Source organism: Eucyclogobius newberryi, unplaced genomic scaffold (assembly GCF_026437365.1).
Source record: "Eucyclogobius newberryi isolate DKJ021-1_F unplaced genomic scaffold, fEucNew1.0.hap1 SCAF_1, whole genome shotgun sequence".
NCBI classification, from domain to species: domain Eukaryota; kingdom Metazoa; phylum Chordata; class Actinopteri; order Gobiiformes; family Gobiidae; genus Eucyclogobius; species Eucyclogobius newberryi.
In genome coordinates this window covers 21,862,613-21,881,989 of record NW_027315723.1, presented here as the reverse complement: position 1 = coordinate 21,881,989, position 19,377 = coordinate 21,862,613, and the positions used below count along the sequence as shown (strand labels likewise).

At 36.9% G+C, this 19,377-nt stretch overlaps 1 protein-coding gene across 3 annotated transcripts; it reads right to left on the bottom strand.

Annotated features, from left to right (window-relative positions):
- Window positions 1-1,242: 1,242 nt before the first annotated feature.
- On the bottom strand, window positions 1,243-18,477 carry hmgn3 (high mobility group nucleosomal binding domain 3). 3 transcript variants are annotated; one of them, XM_072451213.1, is made up of 7 exons: window positions 18,374-18,473; window positions 16,169-16,219; window positions 14,989-15,018; window positions 12,990-13,040; window positions 11,685-11,783; window positions 9,893-9,992; window positions 1,243-1,372 (listed from the first exon to the last, which is right to left on the bottom strand). In XM_072451213.1, the coding sequence occupies exons 1-7, from the start codon at window positions 18,386-18,388 to the stop codon at window positions 1,365-1,367; spliced, it is 354 nt and encodes a 117-aa protein (XP_072307314.1). In that variant the 5' UTR covers window positions 18,389-18,473; the 3' UTR covers window positions 1,243-1,364. The 3 variants fall into 3 exon arrangements, with proteins under 3 accessions (XP_072307314.1, XP_072307323.1, XP_072307330.1); XM_072451222.1 differs by lacking the exon at window positions 14,989-15,018 and having other exon boundaries at window positions 18,374-18,477; XM_072451229.1 differs by lacking the exon at window positions 9,893-9,992 and having other exon boundaries at window positions 1,254-1,372; window positions 18,374-18,476.
- Between the last annotated feature and the right edge of the window lie 900 nt (window positions 18,478-19,377).

Here is a 19,377-nt window from a genome sequence, read left to right as displayed (position 1 = left end):
CAAAATGTGGCGCTATGACACAGAAGCGGGCATTCTTAAGTCGACTGTGCGCGTGATTGTGCAGAAACGTGACCCAAAGTTCACCGCAAAAAACCCTCTGCTTGAACTTCAACTTGAACGCAGATGATTATAATAGTAATGATTTTGTGCACATATTTTTACAATATTTAACTGTTTTTCCAACCTATTATTGAAGCTTTTACCGCCTTTTCCTCAAAACAAGCAACATATTCACCAATGAAATAAGAAGATTGCATTTGAAATGCTGTCGTGTGTCGACTGATTGTTCATCGTTTTGATAAAATACACGTCAAACACTTTGATACAACTTTATACAACGCCTTAATAAGTCTTAACAAAGCATGAACAAAGACTTAATACATAATGAACTAGTGCATTTGTTTATTCAGGCTTGGTAACAAATTTATTACATAGAGTTAGGATTTAGGGTATTAATTACGTACCAAACCTGAATCATTCTTAATAAACTTAACTATGACAGGTTTTTTTATACCTGCTGTACATATAAATTGTAGTTTTACACCAATCGAGTTGGTATTTGTTGAGAAAACCTTGAAAAATCTGTAGAAAATGACAGGAAGTGACATCACACATCGTTCCAGTCAAGTTTTTGCATAAATTTCACAAATAAACACATTTTCCGACTCTTTAAACATAAATTCAACAAAATAAAGTAGTTTTCAAATATCTTTATTTGTCAATTTTTTAAAAATGGTGACATTAGATGAGTTTTTGGTAATTTCCTAGTGTGATGTTGTCAATTACAAACAGAAAGGGAAATTATAAACCTGAAAAAATGTGCTATTCTGTGATTACATTTTTGGCCAAATTTAAAATATATTTCTGTTCCAAACTGTCATAGACCCTTTAACTGTCTTTGTTCATGCTTTACTGAGTCTAATTCATGCGTCATTATTAAAAAGTGTTAACAAGAAGCGTAACAAACACTAAATCAAGACACATTTTCCTTTCAAACAAACTCTAATTAATCAAGAAATAGTTGTTTCCCCCCCCGCTGTGATAACTATAACAAGATAAATCAATTTGGTGCTAAACAATAATGACACAGGCACAAACGCAGCTGCCAAAATTCCTAACCGCCGAGAGTATTCTTGGCGGTTGGATAAAAGTAATATGTGTCGGCGTTTTGTCTGTCGGAGAAACAAGAAGGTCCGTAGGTAAAGAAGCAGCACGCTGCTGCTTGCCTGTCTAAAACTATCGCCAGTCTAAAGGAAAACGCGGTACAAAAAGTGTCAGTAAAAAAAGACGTTCGCTGCCATGGAGACGGAGGGGAGAGGCTCCTCTTTCCTTACGCCTTCTCCTCGGTCGCTTCCTCCGCTGCCTCAGTTTCCTGGTCGCAGAAGACAAGAGAGTTAAGACAAGCGGTGTTCAGAGTCGGAACTGCAAAAGCAAAAACACACCAAAATATAGAGGAACAAACGAGGTCGTCCAGGTTATTCGGTTAATTGACAATGTAGGCGGCGGCGATGAGTAATTAAATTCTATGCTACAAAAAAAGCAAACACAGTCCTGGTCCACTCCTGGTTCAGTCCTGTTCTAGTCCTGATTCAGTCCTGGTTTATTCCTGTTCTAGTCCTGGTTTATTCCTGGTCTAGTCCTGGTCCAGTCCTGTTCTAGTCCTGGTCTAGTCCTGTTCTAGTCCTGGTTCAGTCCTGGTTTATTCCTGTTCTAGTCCTGGTGTAGTCCTGGTTTATTCCTGGTCTAGTCCTGTTCTAGTCCTGGTTCAGTCCTGGTTTATTCCTGTTCTAGTCCTGGTGTAGTCCTGTTCTAGTCCTGGTTTATTCCTGGTCTAGTCCTGTTCTAGTCCTGGTTCAGTCCTGGTTTATTCCTGGTTCAGTCCTGGTCTAGTCCTGTTCTAGTCCTGGTTCAGTCCTGGTTTATTCCTGTTCTAGTCCTGGTGTAGTCCTGTTCTAGTCCTGGTTTATTCCTGGTCTAGTCCTGTTCTAGTCCTGGTTCAGTCCTGGTTTATTCCTGGTTCAGTCCTGGTCTAGTCCTGGTTCAGTCCTGGTTCAGTCCTGGTCTAGTTCAGGTTTAGTCCCTTTAGCTGTGTGAACCATCAAAGACGCTCGCCCACTCACCGAGGCGTTGCTGGTTTGAGTCCTGAGTCTTCTTCCCGTAGTGAATGTTTTACTGCGACTGACCGTGGTCAGTCATGGTTATTGTTGGCACACAATGGCAGTCACATCTTTGTCAATCAGAACTCACGGCAGGTGTGAACTAAATTTGCGGACCACCATAAAATAATGGACTAATGTGGCGCCGTTTATCCACCTTAATGTGAACACGTGAATAAACACGTCGCCTTGAAGAATGTGGCAGTGAAAGAGTGGGTTTAAAGTTGTCCTTGGCCCACTTTTCTGCACAAAGTCAGTGAGGGCAAAGAAAAAGGACGCACTCGATTAAAACCTGATTATTTAGTTTCATCCTGGTGTTGTGGGCCTGCTTATATTACTGCACTGCTTATATTACTGCTTGTATTACTGCTTATATTACTGCACTGCTTATATTACTGCTTGTATTACTGCTTATATTACTGCACTGCTTATATTACTGCTTGTATTACTGCTTATATTACTGCACTGCTTATATTACTGCTTGTATTACTGCTTATATTACTGCACTGCTTATATTACTGCTTGTATTACTGCTTATATTACTGTGTGTATTACTGCACTGCTTATATTACTGCTTGTATTACTGCTTATATTACTGCACTGCTTGTATTACTGCTTGTATTACTGCTTATATTACTGCTTGTATTACTGCTTATATTACTGCACTGCTTATATTACTGTGTGTATTACTGCTTATATTACTGCACTGCTTGTATTACTGCTTGTATTACTGCTTATATTACTGCACTGCTTATATTACTGTGTGTATTACTGCACTGCTTCTATTACTGCACTGCTTATATTACTGTGTGTATTACTGCTTATATTACTGCTTGTATTACTGCTTATATTACTGCACTTCTTATATTACTGTGTATTACTGTGTGTATTACTGCACTGCTTGTATTACTGCTTGTATTACTTCTTATATTACTGCTTATATTACTGCTTATATTACTGCACTGCTTGTATTACTGTGTGTATTACTGTGTGTATTACTGCACTGCTTGTATTACTGCTTGTATTACTTCTTATATTACTGCTTATATTACTGCTTATATTACTGCTTGTATTACTGTGTGTATTACTGCTTGTATTACTGCACTGCTTGTATTACTGCTTGTATTACTGCTTATATTACTGCACTGCTTATATTACTGCTTGTATTAGTGCTTATATTACTGCACTGCTTATATTACTGTGTGTATTACTGCTTATATTACTGCTTGTATTACTGCTTGTATTACTGCTTGTATTACTGTGTGTATTACTGCACTGCTTGTATTACTGCTTGTATTACTGCTTGTATTACTGCTTATATTACTGCTTGTATTACTGTGTGTATTACTGCTTGTATTACTGCACTGCTTATATTACTGCTTGTATTACTGTGTGTATTACTGCACTGCTTGTATTACTGCTTATATTACTGCTTGTATTACTGCTTGTATTACTGCTTGTATTACTGCTTGTATTACTGCTTATATTACTGCTTGTATTACTGTGTGTATTACTGCTTGTATTACTGTGTGTATTACTGCACTGCTTATATTACTGTGTGTATTACTGCACTGCTTATATTGCTGCTTGTATTACTGCTTGTATTACTGCTTATATTACTGCACTGCTTATATTACTGTGTGTATTACTGCACTGCTTATATTGCTGCTTGTATTACTGCTTGTATTACTGCTTATATTACTGCACTGCTTATATTACTGTGTGTATTACTGCACTGCTTATGTTGCTGCTTGTATTACTGCTTATATTACTGCTTGTATTACTGTGTTTATTACTGCTTGTATTACTGCACTGCTTATATTACTGCTTGTATTACTGTGTGTATTACTGCTTGTATTACTGCTTATATTACTGCTTGTATTACTGTGTTTATTACTGCTTGTATTACTGCACTGCTTATATTACTGCTTGTATTACTGTGTGTATTACTGCTTGTATTACTGCTTATATTACTGCTTGTATTACTGTGTGTATTACTGCTTATGTTACTGCACTGCTTGTATTACTGCTTGTATTACTGTGTGTATTACTGCACTGCTTATATTACTGTGTGTATTACTGCTTATATTACTGCTTGTATTACTGTGTGTATTACTGCACTGCTTATATTTCTGCTTGTATTACTGCTTGTATTACTGCTTATATTACTGCTTGTATTACTGTGTGTATTACTGCTTGTATTACTGTGTGTATTACTGCTTGTATTACTGTGTGTATTACTGCTTATATTACTGCTTGTATTACTGTGTGTATTACTGCTTGTATTACTGTGTGTATTACTGCACTGCTTATATTACTGTGTGTATTACTGCTTATGTTACTGCACTGCTTATATTACTGCTTGTATTACTGTGTGTATTACTGCACTGCTTATATTACTGTGTGTATTACTGCTTATATTACTGCTTGTATTACTGCACTGCTTATATTGCTGCTTGTATTACTGCTTGTATTACTGCTTATATTACTGCTTGTATTACTGTGTTTATTACTGCTTGTATTACTGCACTGCTTATATTACTGCTTGTATTACTGTGTGTATTACTGCTTATATTACTGCTTGTATTACTGTGTGTATTACTGCTTATGTTACTGCACTGCTTATTATACTGCTTGTATTACTGCTTATATTACTGTGTGTATTACTGCACTGCTTATATTACTGCTTGTATTACTGCTTATATTACTGCACTGCTTGTATTACTGCTTGTATTACTGCTTATATTACTGCACTGCTTATATTACTGTGTGTATTACTGCTTATATTACTGCACTGCTTGTATTACTGCTTGTATTACTGCTTATATTACTGCACTGCTTATATTACTGTGTGTATTACTGCACTGCTTATATTACTGTGTGTATTACTGCTTATATTACTGCTTGTATTACTGCTTATATTACTGCACTGCTTATATTACTGTGTGTATTACTGTGTGTATTACTGCACTGCTTGTATTACTGCTTGTATTACTTCTTATATTACTGCTTATATTACTGCTTATATTACTGCTTGTATTACTGCTTATATTACTGCACTGCTTGTATTACTGTGTGTATTACTGTGTGTATTACTGCACTGCTTGTATTACTGCTTGTATTACTTCTTATATTACTGCTTATATTACTGCTTGTATTACTGTGTGTATTACTGCTTGTATTACTGCACTGCTTGTATTACTGCTTGTATTACTGCTTATATTACTGCACTGCTTATATTACTGCTTGTATTACTGCTTATATTACTGCACTGCTTATATTACTGTGTGTATTACTGCTTGTATTACTGCTTGTATTACTGCTTGTATTACTGCTTGTATTACTGTGTGTATTACTGCTTATATTACTGCTTGTATTACTGCTTGTATTACTGCTTGTATTACTGTGTGTATTACTGCACTGCTTGTATTACTGCTTGTATTACTGCTTGTATTACTGCTTATATTACTGCTTATATTACTGTGTGTATTACTGCTTATATTACTGCTTGTATTACTGCTTGTATTACTGCTTGTATTACTGTGTGTATTACTGCACTGCTTGTATTACTGCTTGTATTACTGCTTGTATTACTGCTTATATTACTGCTTGTATTACTGTGTGTATTACTGCTTGTATTACTGCACTGCTTATATTACTGCTTGTATTACTGTGTGTATTACTGCACTGCTTGTATTACTGCTTATATTACTGCTTGTATTACTGCTTGTATTACTGCTTGTATTACTGCTTGTATTACTGCTTATATTACTGCTTGTATTACTGTGTGTATTACTGCTTGTATTACTGTGTGTATTACTGCACTGCTTATATTACTGTGTGTATTACTGCACTGCTTATATTGCTGCTTGTATTACTGCTTGTATTACTGCTTATATTACTGCACTGCTTATATTACTGTGTGTATTACTGCACTGCTTATATTGCTGCTTGTATTACTGCTTGTATTACTGCTTATATTACTGCACTGCTTATATTACTGTGTGTATTACTGCACTGCTTATGTTGCTGCTTGTATTACTGCTTATATTACTGCTTGTATTACTGTGTTTATTACTGCTTGTATTACTGCACTGCTTATATTACTGCTTGTATTACTGTGTGTATTACTGCTTGTATTACTGCTTATATTACTGCTTGTATTACTGTGTTTATTACTGCTTGTATTACTGCACTGCTTATATTACTGCTTGTATTACTGTGTGTATTACTGCTTGTATTACTGCTTATATTACTGCTTGTATTACTGTGTGTATTACTGCTTATGTTACTGCACTGCTTGTATTACTGCTTGTATTACTGTGTGTATTACTGCACTGCTTATATTACTGTGTGTATTACTGCTTATATTACTGCTTGTATTACTGTGTGTATTACTGCACTGCTTATATTTCTGCTTGTATTACTGCTTGTATTACTGCTTATATTACTGCTTGTATTACTGTGTGTATTACTGCTTGTATTACTGTGTGTATTACTGCTTGTATTACTGTGTGTATTACTGCTTATATTACTGCTTGTATTACTGTGTGTATTACTGCTTGTATTACTGTGTGTATTACTGCACTGCTTATATTACTGTGTGTATTACTGCTTATGTTACTGCACTGCTTATATTACTGCTTGTATTACTGTGTGTATTACTGCACTGCTTATATTACTGTGTGTATTACTGCTTATATTACTGCTTGTATTACTGCACTGCTTATATTGCTGCTTGTATTACTGCTTGTATTACTGCTTATATTACTGCTTGTATTACTGTGTTTATTACTGCTTGTATTACTGCACTGCTTATATTACTGCTTGTATTACTGTGTGTATTACTGCTTATATTACTGCTTGTATTACTGTGTGTATTACTGCTTATGTTACTGCACTGCTTATTATACTGCTTGTATTACTGCTTATATTACTGTGTGTATTACTGCACTGCTTATATTACTGCTTGTATTACTGCTTATATTACTGCACTGCTTGTATTACTGCTTGTATTACTGCTTATATTACTGCACTGCTTATATTACTGTGTGTATTACTGCTTATATTACTGCACTGCTTGTATTACTGCTTGTATTACTGCTTATATTACTGCACTGCTTATATTACTGTGTGTATTACTGCACTGCTTATATTACTGTGTGTATTACTGCTTATATTACTGCTTGTATTACTGCTTATATTACTGCACTGCTTATATTACTGTGTGTATTACTGTGTGTATTACTGCACTGCTTGTATTACTGCTTGTATTACTTCTTATATTACTGCTTATATTACTGCTTATATTACTGCTTGTATTACTGCTTATATTACTGCACTGCTTGTATTACTGTGTGTATTACTGTGTGTATTACTGCACTGCTTGTATTACTGCTTGTATTACTTCTTATATTACTGCTTATATTACTGCTTGTATTACTGTGTGTATTACTGCTTGTATTACTGCACTGCTTGTATTACTGCTTGTATTACTGCTTATATTACTGCACTGCTTATATTACTGCTTGTATTACTGCTTATATTACTGCACTGCTTATATTACTGTGTGTATTACTGCTTGTATTACTGCTTGTATTACTGCTTGTATTACTGCTTGTATTACTGTGTGTATTACTGCACTGCTTATATTACTGCTTGTATTACTGTGTGTATTACTGCTTGTATTACTGCTTGTATTACTGCACTGCTTATATTACTGCTTGTATTACTGCTTATATTACTGTGTGTATTACTGCTTATATTACTGCACTGCTTATATTACTGTGTGTATTACTGCTTATATTACTGCTTGTATTACTGCTTGTATTACTGCTTGTATTACTGTGTGTATTACTGCACTGCTTATATTACTGCTTGTATTACTGTGTGTATTACTGCTTGTATTACTGCTTGTATTACTGCACTGCTTATATTACTGCTTGTATTACTGTGTGTATTACTGCACTGCTTGTATTACTGCTTATATTACTGCTTGTATTACTGTGTGTATTACTGCACTGCTTGTATTACTGCTTGTATTACTGCTTATATTACTGCTTGTATTACTGTGTGTATTACTGCTTGTATTACTGTGTGTATTACTGCACTGCTTATATTACTGTGTGTATTACTGCTTATGTTACTGCACTGCTTATATTACTGCTTGTATTACTGTGTGTATTACTGCACTGCTTATATTACTGTGTGTATTACTGCTTATATTACTGCTTGTATTACTGTGTGTATTACTGCACTGCTTATATTGCTGCTTGTATTACTGCTTGTATTACTGCTTATATTACTGCTTGTATTACTGTGTTTATTACCGCTTGTATTACTGCACTGCTTATATTACTGCTTGTATTACTGTGTGTATTACTGCTTGTATTACTGCTTATATTACTGCTTGTATTACTGTGTGTATTACTGCTTATGTTACTGCACTGCTTGTATTACTGCTTGTATTACTGTGTGTATTACTGCTTGTATTACTGTGTGTATTACTGCACTGCTTATATTACTGTGTGTATTACTGCTTATGTTACTGCACTGCTTATATTACTGCTTGTATTACTGTGTGTATTACTGCACTGCTTATATTACTGTGTGTATTACTGCTTATACTACTGCTTGTATTACTGTGTGTATTACTGCACTGCTTATATTGCTGCTTGTATTACTGCTTATATTACTGCTTATATTACTGCTTGTATTACTGTGTTTATTACTGCTTGTATTACTGCACTGCTTATATTACTGCTTGTATTACTGCTTGTATTACTGCTTATATTACTGCTTATATTACTGCTTGTATTACTGTGTGTATTACTGCAGTGCTTATATTACTGCTTGTATTACTGCTTGTATTACTGCAGTGCTTATATTACTGCTTGTATTACTGTGTGTATTACTGCTTATGTTACTGCACTGCTTATATTACTGCTTGTATTACTGTGTGTATTACTGCTTATATTACTGCTTGTATTTCTGCTTGTATTACTCCTTGTATTACTACTTGTATTACTGCTTGTATTACTGTGTGTATTACTGCTTGTATTTCTGCTTGTATTACTGCAGTGCTTATATTACTGCTTGTATTACTGTGTGTATTACTGCTTATGTTACTGCACTGCTTATATTACTGCTTGTATTACTGTGTGTATTACTGCTTATATTACTGCTTGTATTTCTGCTTGTATTACTGCACTGCTTATATTACTGTGTGTATTACTGCTTATATTACTACTTGTATTACTGCTTGTATTACTGCTTGTATTACTGCTTGTATTACTGCTTGTATGTACTGTACTTGTTTAGTTTCGAAGTGTTACTTACTTGTTATTCCCATACTAATTCCCAGTCTCGTCACAAATGTACTACATTGAAAGTTTTCACAATTTGGCAACCCAAATGGGGTCAGGGGTCATGTTACAGATGTTACAGTAAAGTTCCCATGGGAAATATTTTGGAAAATGTACGGAAACAAAAATATTCCCAAATAATCTAACCAAATCTTAAAATGCCTAACTGTAAGTAATTTATCTCATCGATTGCTGTTTGTAACAATTTTGATTTGCCCTCAATATGCTGATATTTCCATTACCTTTATAATTCCCCGTCGACAGTTATTTTTCATGTTGCGTTTTGTTAAATACACACCGCACACAGCACACAGAGCGTTAGTAGTAGTAACACGTATATCGTTAGTGTTGAAGCACTCGCGGCGGCCGTACCCTTCACTCGGACCGTCTCGCTCTGCCCGCGCACTGACATCAGAGAGGGGGGCGTGGTTCTGACGGACGACACACGCACGCGACGACGAGACACAAAGATCTGTGCAACGTGTGTGTGTGTACATGCGTGCGTATGTGTTCATAAACAATACGACAAACAAGACAATATGATTTAGTTTTGGGTTTTTTGAAGGTCAGTTCAGGTGCAGTGTGTAAAGTCTCTGTAAGAGGAGATTCTGCACCACGGCCCATTGCTCAAACTCCATCACGTGGCGTATTAAAGTATCTAAATAAACACATCTTAACAGAAGTTCAGAAATGTCAACTTAAAGTCCATATGACAGGTTCTTGTGTAATTCTAATGATGAGGTTGTTTGGTGGAATTGTCCCAGTGGTAAAAAATGATCTGTTTTTTTAGTTTGCGAAGACAATTTGACAAACAAAACTTGAAAATGACAGTAGTTCTTTTATTTTTAAATGTACTGACTGGTTGATTTAATGACTTATTATTATTTGTTTTTTTTAGGTCATTTTCAAGTTAATGCTTAATAGAGCTGCTGCTGCTGTTGTGTTGTTGTTGTGTTACTTTTAATGGTGGTTCACAGTCAACTGGAAAGGTGCATTTACCGCCACCTACTTTATTCTTTAGACTTAAAGTGAGTTCTACAAAGAATAAAGTCTAAAGAATAATGTCTAAAATCTAAGACATACAACCGCCATTAAACACCAAAGAAGAAGATGTCATCAAAAAGTGCCATTCCATCAAAAATGCAGAGTAAATTTTAATGCAACGTGTGATGGTTTAAACCGTGACGGTTTAAACAGTCATTATGGTTTACGTTGATTTCCTGTCCAAACTCAATCCAGTAGGTGGCGCTGAATGCTCCTTTTCAGTTGGCTCGCAACCTCCATTAAAAGTAACACAACAACAACAACAACAAAATAAACGTGTTGTCAGGGGTAATTATTCGTCAAATTATAATCATTGTATGACTTAAACGGACTTTGTCTCTTATTTACAATCTGGTTGCTAAGTAACAATTGTCGAATTACATCTACCTGTGTCATATTTGTCATACCTATGTCATATTACATACCTATGTCATATTACATACCTGTGTCATATTTGCTGGCCATGTCAAACCAGGAAGAAACATTATAAACATCACCAAAATTGCCAAATTGGGTTAAAATCTTAAAAATATCCATATTCCATTTGTTTGACCAAAAATGTAGCCTAAAGTTAGTTAGCCTTTAGCTCAGATGCCAGTTTTATGCTAACTATCATCAAATTAAAGCACCCATAAGGATTAGACACTCAACATTAACTGTTAACGAGACTTTGACCTAACCTAAGTGTGGTTGATGGGTTGGTACCAGACCAGACCCTCTTGATTAGTTATAATGTGTGTTTATAGCAGGATAATGCTAACGGCTTTAGCAAAAAATACTGTGGACTGGCTCCAGAGTCCCTAAAATCTGGACTAGCCGAGCTGCTAAGTGATCAATAACATGAGCAACAAAAGGCGGGTTATAAGTTCATTTGTCCGCAATCCGCTTGTCTCCATGGTGATGCTACTGCTCTGCCTGATCGGCCACACAGTATGGCATTAAACTCGTCTAGGTGTATCCACGTTTTTTGTTGTTTTTTGCAATAAAAAAGTTGAATGCCTTACTGTCAAACATTCCAGGCAAAGCTGTAACATCTCCATGGAGACGAGCAGGTGGCAGACCCTCGTTCAGAGAAGTTACATAGTGCACTTTTATAAGTCTCAACCGATCCTGCTCTTACCTCATTCTTTGAATTCCCGTTGTGGGCGGAGCCGTCGTCCTTCTTTCCTCTAGCTCCGCCTTTCTTTGACACCTTTGACCCCTTTTCTTCCGCCACCTTCTACAAGTGCAAAGAAATACTTACACAACATCACACTTACGACCATGCCGCAGCTAACACGAGAGGAACCTTTAAATTTCATATTAATCTGACATTTTTTTACATTTAAAAGAGACATTATTTTACATTTTTGAGGGTATTTAGTGTTCAAATATAATATCAGTGGATAATAACGTTACATTTTGATGATAATGTGGATCTAAAACACAGCTTAACACATAACTTATTGTGCATAAACCGCATTTACGTAACAAATAGCACATTTTCCTTTACAGTTTTTTTGTTGCTGAAAAATGGCAACGTGAAACCTACATGTGTGACCCGGAGCCTGACATCAGACAAAAGAATCCCAGGTATATGAAGAGCCGTGGGGGGAGCTAGGGGGTAATTGAAAGTCTGGTGTGGCGCCAAACATGATGAAGATGAAGCCGTACTTTTATTTTACTGTGGTATTTACGGCCAGTGAAAGTATATCAGATAACACAATAATTACCTGTTTTTGTGTGTGTGATTTTTAGAGTACCGTATTTTCCGGACTATAAGTCGCTTTTTTTCATATTTTTGGCCAGGGTGCAACTTATACTCCAGAGCAACTTATATGTGATATTACACACTGACAACCACAAGAGGGCGCTCTAGGCTTTAAGCGACGCAGAAGAAGAATCTGCACTTCCTCTTCCTCTGGAGTTTGTGGAGTTGTTTAGAAGTGACACAGAGGAGGAAGAATTCAGTGGATTTAGTGATTTGGGGTAAAACTGATGCTTTGGTAAACTTGTTAGCATGTTCTTTATGCTATAGTTATCTGAATAACTGTTCATATGTTACGTTAACATACCAGACACTTACCACAGTTCTGTCTGTGCGTCATGTAGCTGAAGGTGTTAGCGTTAGCATACGTACACCTATTCACCATGTTCTCTCAACTGTTATTATTTTAAATTGCATTTCAAATACATTACCCCTCAAAAATGCGACTTATACATGTTTTTGTCTTCTCTATTATGCATTTTCTGGCTGGTGTGACTTATACTCTGTAAAATACGGTCACTGCTGTAGACAAAGTACAGTGACTTTTAACATAGCTCTTTCAGTCTTTAACATTTCTGGTTTTCCTTTTTATCTTTGCCTCATCCGTTTGCAAATTGTTTTATCTGTGCCAAATCACAAAAGTAATCTGTCCTGACATGGCTGATAGTGCGTCGTTACCTTGATGACAGCTTTCTTTGGCTTCACCTTAAGCTTGGGAGGAGCAGGTTTCTGCGCGAACAGATCAAAAAGCCATAAGTGAACAGACGTTTGCCGCCGACGCTTAGGCCGACAGTAAAAGCTAAAGCACCACGTCCTTTTGGCCTACAATATTTAAGAGTTTGGGGCATTTAACTTCATTGTCTGAGGGTTTTTGATTAGATTGTGAGTAAAAGGACACAGCGTTGAATAACCGTCTCACTGTATCGACCTAAAACAATCGCACTGAGACTAAATTTAGAGCATAATAGCGTCTTTTATGTGGCGCTTGAGGCCAAAATTGCTGATACGAAGTTAAGACATGTGATTCTTTCAGCGTTTCTGCCCCGAGCGCTCGAGACGATTGAATAATAAGAGGCGCAATTTGCCACTTTACCGAAGTAAATATGACAAATGCACATATGGGACGCTGAAAGAAGTTGGGATTCTCTGCGATTTCCTGTTCAGTTTTACATAATGGAGAACATGCAAACGAGACACAAAGATGTCCACAGACAAGGACTGAACATGCAAAGTATAAACAGACTGTGGCAGAGCTGCGCCGGGAATGTTCAGAGTTCATCTTCGGGACTAAACTGGAAACACTTTTGTTGTAACTAGTGCAATCCTTTCATTATTACAATCTATTATACAAAGATACTGTTGTTTTATGTTTTTTTACCATAAGTTTAAGTGCCTTCATGACAGGCTTTTGCGACTTTATTTCCTGTATTTATACCCGATATAAATATATATTATAGTTTTACACCAATCGAGCAAGAATTTGTGGAAAAACGTTGAAAAATCGGTAGAAAATGACAGGAAGTGACATCACACTATGGACACTTGTTCCAGTCAAAGTTTAAGCATCATTCACACAAAGAAAAAACTTTTTTGACTTTCTAAACATGAATTAATTTAAAAAAAAGTTGCTCTTGTGTATTTTTAATTGTCAAATAAAAACAAATTGTGACATTAGATGAGATGTTTTTGCCCAGTGTTTGATGGATTTACAAGTGTGACGTCATCAATAACAAACAGGAAGTGAAATTATAAACCTCAAAAATGTGCTGTTATGTGATAAAATTGTTATAATTTTTAGTAAAATTCAAAATATATTAATCTTAACTGCATTTTTGTTCAATAAGTTGTCCGACCTGTAGGGGGCACTTTAATTTCAGAGGTGGAAAGTAAGTAGATTCTTTGAGTAACTATGCTTTTTTGAGAAGATTTTAAATTGAATATGCTAATTAAATACGGACTAAACTAGGAGTAAACCTGGAACTAAACCTGGACTTAACTAGGACTAAACTAGGGCTAAACCTGGACTAAATCTGGATTTAACTCAGACTGAACCTGGAACTAATCCTGGATTAAACTAGGACTACAATAGGACTAAACCGGGACTAAATTAGGACCAAACCTGGAACGAAACCTGGACTAAACTAGGACTAAACCGGGACTAAACCAGGAACTAAACCTGGACAAAACTGGGACCAAATCAAGTCCAGAATTAAATTGTGCTCAAACTGGGACCAAACAAGTACAATGGCCCTTATTCAGCTTAAACTGTTAAAATAATCAAATTTTCTGTAAAATACTAATCTAAAATGCAACTAACACAATATGTGATCGGATGTTTTTTCAATCATTACAATTAGTAGTTTTGTTTCCTGTTTCAACGCACTCATAACTTAATCAAGTCAGTCAAATTATATGTGTTTAATGAACTGCATCTGAACGTCTTTGTTTTTTTTTTTTATTACTGCAGCTCTACGACACAGACAACATCGAAAAAGAGACACAGAGAAATGCAAAACCGTCTCAGCCTTAAGTCTGTTTTGTTTCTAAAGCAAATCAACCTCAATTGAACGCATCCAGAGTTAAGCCTGAGCCCCGGCAACGACACACGACAAAACAAATGAACAAACGAGTGCGCGGAGCGGAGCTGAAGAGGTGAAGACAGGAGCGGGAGACTTACCGCGGACAACCTCTCGGACCGTCGGATGGGCTGCGGGAGCAAAGGATGATCAGCGAGAGAGAGGAAGAGAGACAGGGACAGAGGGATCAGTGCTATCCGGGTTAGAGCCACGTTTGAGCTGCATAAAATATACTTACGGTAAATGTGTACGTGCGGATTTGACATAAACTGAACGGGACTCAAATATTGTGCTTCAACTGTAACTTTCATCCGGATGCATTATTCTTAAAACAGTCTCAAATAATATACACTTTTTCTCTGGTTCGGCCCTGTCGTTGTCATTTTTTGCTGTCATTGTTGTGGTTGTCATGGTTATTGTATCTTTATTCACACATAAGTTTTGATCGATCTGTGTTTTTCTTTCTAATAAATAAAATTACAGTATAATATAAATGAAGTTATGTTACTAGTGCTCGACATAAGAAAGGTTTATTAAAGACAAATGTTTCTATAGTGATTATTTCAAACACCCACAGTTCAGGCCCACTGTGAACCAGTGTTTAAACAAAGCATTTAGTTTCAGTCAAAGCCAAATATCTTCCATTCTTTAGTAATAAACACTAAGATTAGTTGAGTGCCATACTTTTAAAGCAATAACATGTGACGGAGAGAAGCAGAGGACAATTTCAAAACCAGAAAGGTTTGTGCATCTTAAATATGCTCATCTCCATTGAAAGAAGTCATAACGCTAAGATTTTCCATCTTTTTATCACATAATCTACTCTATATTAAGACTGAATTGTTTTACTTTGTGACTTATATAGGTTGTTTTATCATTGTTCATTGTTTTATGTTGCACTGAATCACCAAGACAAGTTCCTATGTTTGTGGATTCTGTTCATCTATAATGGCAATAAACCTTTTCTGATTCTGACAATGTGCTGAAATGTAAAATATTTAAAAATACTTGTTTCATAATCTTCTGAATGTTGTTCCAATGGATCCTTGATTTATCGAGTGGTTATGTTATGTTGAGTTGTAATTTTGACCCATTTCGACTGGTAAAGGAATGTATTTGCATATTTAACCTCTTGTCCCATAATCGCCCATTATTGTCGAGCAACCTTATATTTTCTATCAACAGCAGGTTTGTTATATTGAGCACACACAATATTATGTCACTGCACACTGCACACTGCACACACACACACACACACACACAAATCACACACGTGTTTACCTCCTGCTTTGTGACTTTGGGGGCCTCTTTGCCCTCGGGACCCTCTGGAGACTGGGGGAAAATCAGACTGTTAACAGGACAAGTATTTGCAGTAAATACATTTGCACTGACGACGTGACAGATCCCCGTTCTCCTCTGAGGTCGAGTCAGGCTTTAGATTGCGTTCACCAATTTGATAATGTTGTCAAATCCGGTGTAGATATAAATCTACAAGAGATTCAGTAAAAAAAAGAAAGAAGAAGAAATGTCCAAATTTATGATCCACAAATGTCAAAACGTAGCATCGAACGTAAAGACAATCATGTCCTTTGTGAAGCTGTTGTGAAAGGATAATTTAGCTTTGGTTTATTCACACTGACAGGGAAAACGTTTAACTTTGTGCAGGTTTTTGTTTCATGTGGATTGGCCCAGAAAGGACAGAGATATGAATCATAAACTAGGTTGATAAATCTGCACTCTGAAAGGTAAAAAGCGAATGCTATGCTATCATTTAATTCTGACTTCTCCAGTTCAGTAGCTAACAATGCTGTATTATTTGTTGCATTTTAAAGCCAGTCAAAGTACTTGAACTTAATGGTTGACAAAAAATAAACCCAGAGAAATACTCATTTGAACAAGATAAATGACATAAAGAGGACACAATTGGGCCGTTCCTGAATAGTTTTGGATGTACCTTGATGTATGTTGGTTAGAACTATGGCCATGTAATAATAGCATTAAAGAAACCTCTGTAACTGTAATTATTTGTTGTGTACTTATGTGAAATATTGTCCAAGGGCACTCGCCAGGGACAATATTTCACCTGCAGCTTCCAATATTTCACCTGTGGCTCCAGAACAAGTGGCTTTTTATGGTCTATCCCTTTAATTTATTGTTGTAAATGACCCTATGCAGCAGCGTATATTAATAAAGTAGTTATTAATTATCATTGCGGTATCAAAATCCATATTCATGTATGTCAGAATGATAAAAATTAGCATCAAACTACTTTACGACTGGGGAAAAATTGTGTAAAAGTCCTCAAAATGTTGCACGTAACAAGCTGAAACACATATATTGAGTTTTTTTCAACATAGAATTAGAATTGTGACACTAAACTTAACATACAGTGCATCTTTATGACTTTAAGACTCATTACTGTGATTACAGTAAGATCCATTATAAGTCTAATAAAGCGACCTTCCTTCCTAGTTTATCATTTTTAACATTTACTGTTGTGATCACATGCAATGGTATTTATTTATTTGTCTATGGGAGTTTTTTATTTATTTATAGGAGATCTTCTACTGAAAGTGTTTTTCAGACTTCCTATAAGTGATCTGTTCTTCTGTATCTACCTCTGTATCTACCTGCGTTGCACCAATGAAATTTCCCCATGTGGGACAATAAAGGATTATCTTATCTTATCTTATTTGTAAGCTTCTTGTTATTACATTTTGAGGACTTTTCTCCACTCACAATTGTTGTCCTTCATTATCCTTCATCATCATTATTCTGACACCCATCGTCACACACTGCTCATAAGTTGAGTCCTGGGTGCAAAATGCTGCCAGAGCTGCAGGTTTTCGGCCGGTGGCATCGTTTGCACGGACGACCCCCGCCCCTCGAGGCCCCCCCACATTCTCTGTCCTCAAAGAGCGAAAGCGTGCGCGGACAATGGCAGTTTTCACGCAACAGAAAAGAGCCCGTGGAGCGCCGTTGTTCACAGAATAATCCCCCCCTTTTTTTTGTTTTTTACGCAGCGTCGATTGTTCCGTAATCCCTTTTTTTTGTCTTCTTTCCCCTTTTCCCTTCACGTGCGCGCGGGTGTTTTCATGTGGCTCCACCGTTCTCCCACCGCGGACACATGTTCGTCGTTACCTGCGCTCGCGTGACACATTAACGGGAGTGTTGGAAATGGCGCGCGCGGACAGGGAAGTGCCACATGTAATAATACAAAAATAAAAAAATAAAAAAAAACACGACATCACACACAGCACAGGCCATAAACGCGCGGTGTAACGTTCACGCGGGGGAGAGGTGTCACGGCGGGTGAACGCGGGCAGAAACGGAAAGCAAAACGCGCACAGATAAAAAATAAATAAAAATAATAAACTTTGGCCGCTACGTCGTCACATATTTGCGGCTATTTTCACCCGCAAAAAAAAAAAAAAAAAAAAAAAAACTACAGAAGAAGAAGTGGGCAGACACACGACGCGCACTCACCTTTCTTTTCGGCATTTTACGCGTAGGTTTGAATTAAAAAAGCAGATGGATGAAAGGTCCGAGCGCGGCGGGTTCGCGTTTACCTACGGAATACGGGATCGATACATAGGCACCTTCGATAATATGTTGATTATAAGCACTGCCCCAAAACTCCGGAGCGCGCGCTGCCATTGGACGGCGCGCTCAGAACCCTCCGCGTCGCGCACTCGCCATTGGCCCGACGCGTCCGCATGTAAAGTAGGACCTTTCGCACACGCACGGCATTTTTCTTTTTTTCTTTTTTTTTTTGACGCGGAGACGAGCCAATTGAAAGCGCGGGGCCGACTCTCGGTGGGTCTGGGTAATGTAGGATGCGAGGCGCGCGCGGTGTAAATAAAGCCGTAAAAAGCCCCAGAAACGCGCGCGACAAAAGGCCATAAAGCGCATAAAGGGAAGCTCAGAAATATCCCGGGGTGCTTTGTGAACCGTTACTGCCACGTTCGAGCTTTTACTGCGCGCGTGCGACAAGGTTTTCACGTGTTTACGGTGGTCACGTGATGTGGGATAGTGCCTTTTGTAAACGTGTTTCTTTATTTTTACGGTTAAGTGTCGTTTTGTGAAGATTTAGTTGAATAAAATGGCAGGGAAAGCGCAGAATGTCCCTATATATGTCATGGTAGAGGAAGGTTTGGGGGAAAATACAGATACAGGGGGGAAGTTACTCAAGTAAAAGTAAAGGCTATTGCGTAAAAGTATTGAAGTATCTGTGGAAAAGAAAGAAAAAAAGTAATAGTAATTCACACAGATTTTGAGAACCTTTTCAAGTGTCAAATGTAGTAGTCTGGATACCAAATTGAGCAGATTTTTGGTCTGAATTGAAGTCATTTTCATTATATATTTTTGTCAAAACATGGTCCTTAACTCAACAGCTTTTGGCAGGATGTCAACATTTCAAACCCCCAAAGAAACTAACTTTACCTTTCTGTCCAGTTCAATAACGTTGTGGAGTAGAAAGAGCAAAGGGA

What these genes read in the sequence shown, in the direction of transcription:
- hmgn3 (XM_072451213.1), bottom strand. An exon ending in GGTCCGAGAGGTTGTCCGCG is followed by an intron (nt 13,041 to 14,988) that starts GTAAGTCTCCCG and finishes CTGTTCGCGCAG; the next exon opens with AAACCTGCTCCTCCCAAGCT. An exon ending in ACGGGAATTCAAAGAATGAG is followed by an intron (nt 9,993 to 11,684) that starts GTAAGAGCAGGA and finishes CACGTTGCACAG; the next exon opens with ATCTTTGTGTCTCGTCGTCG.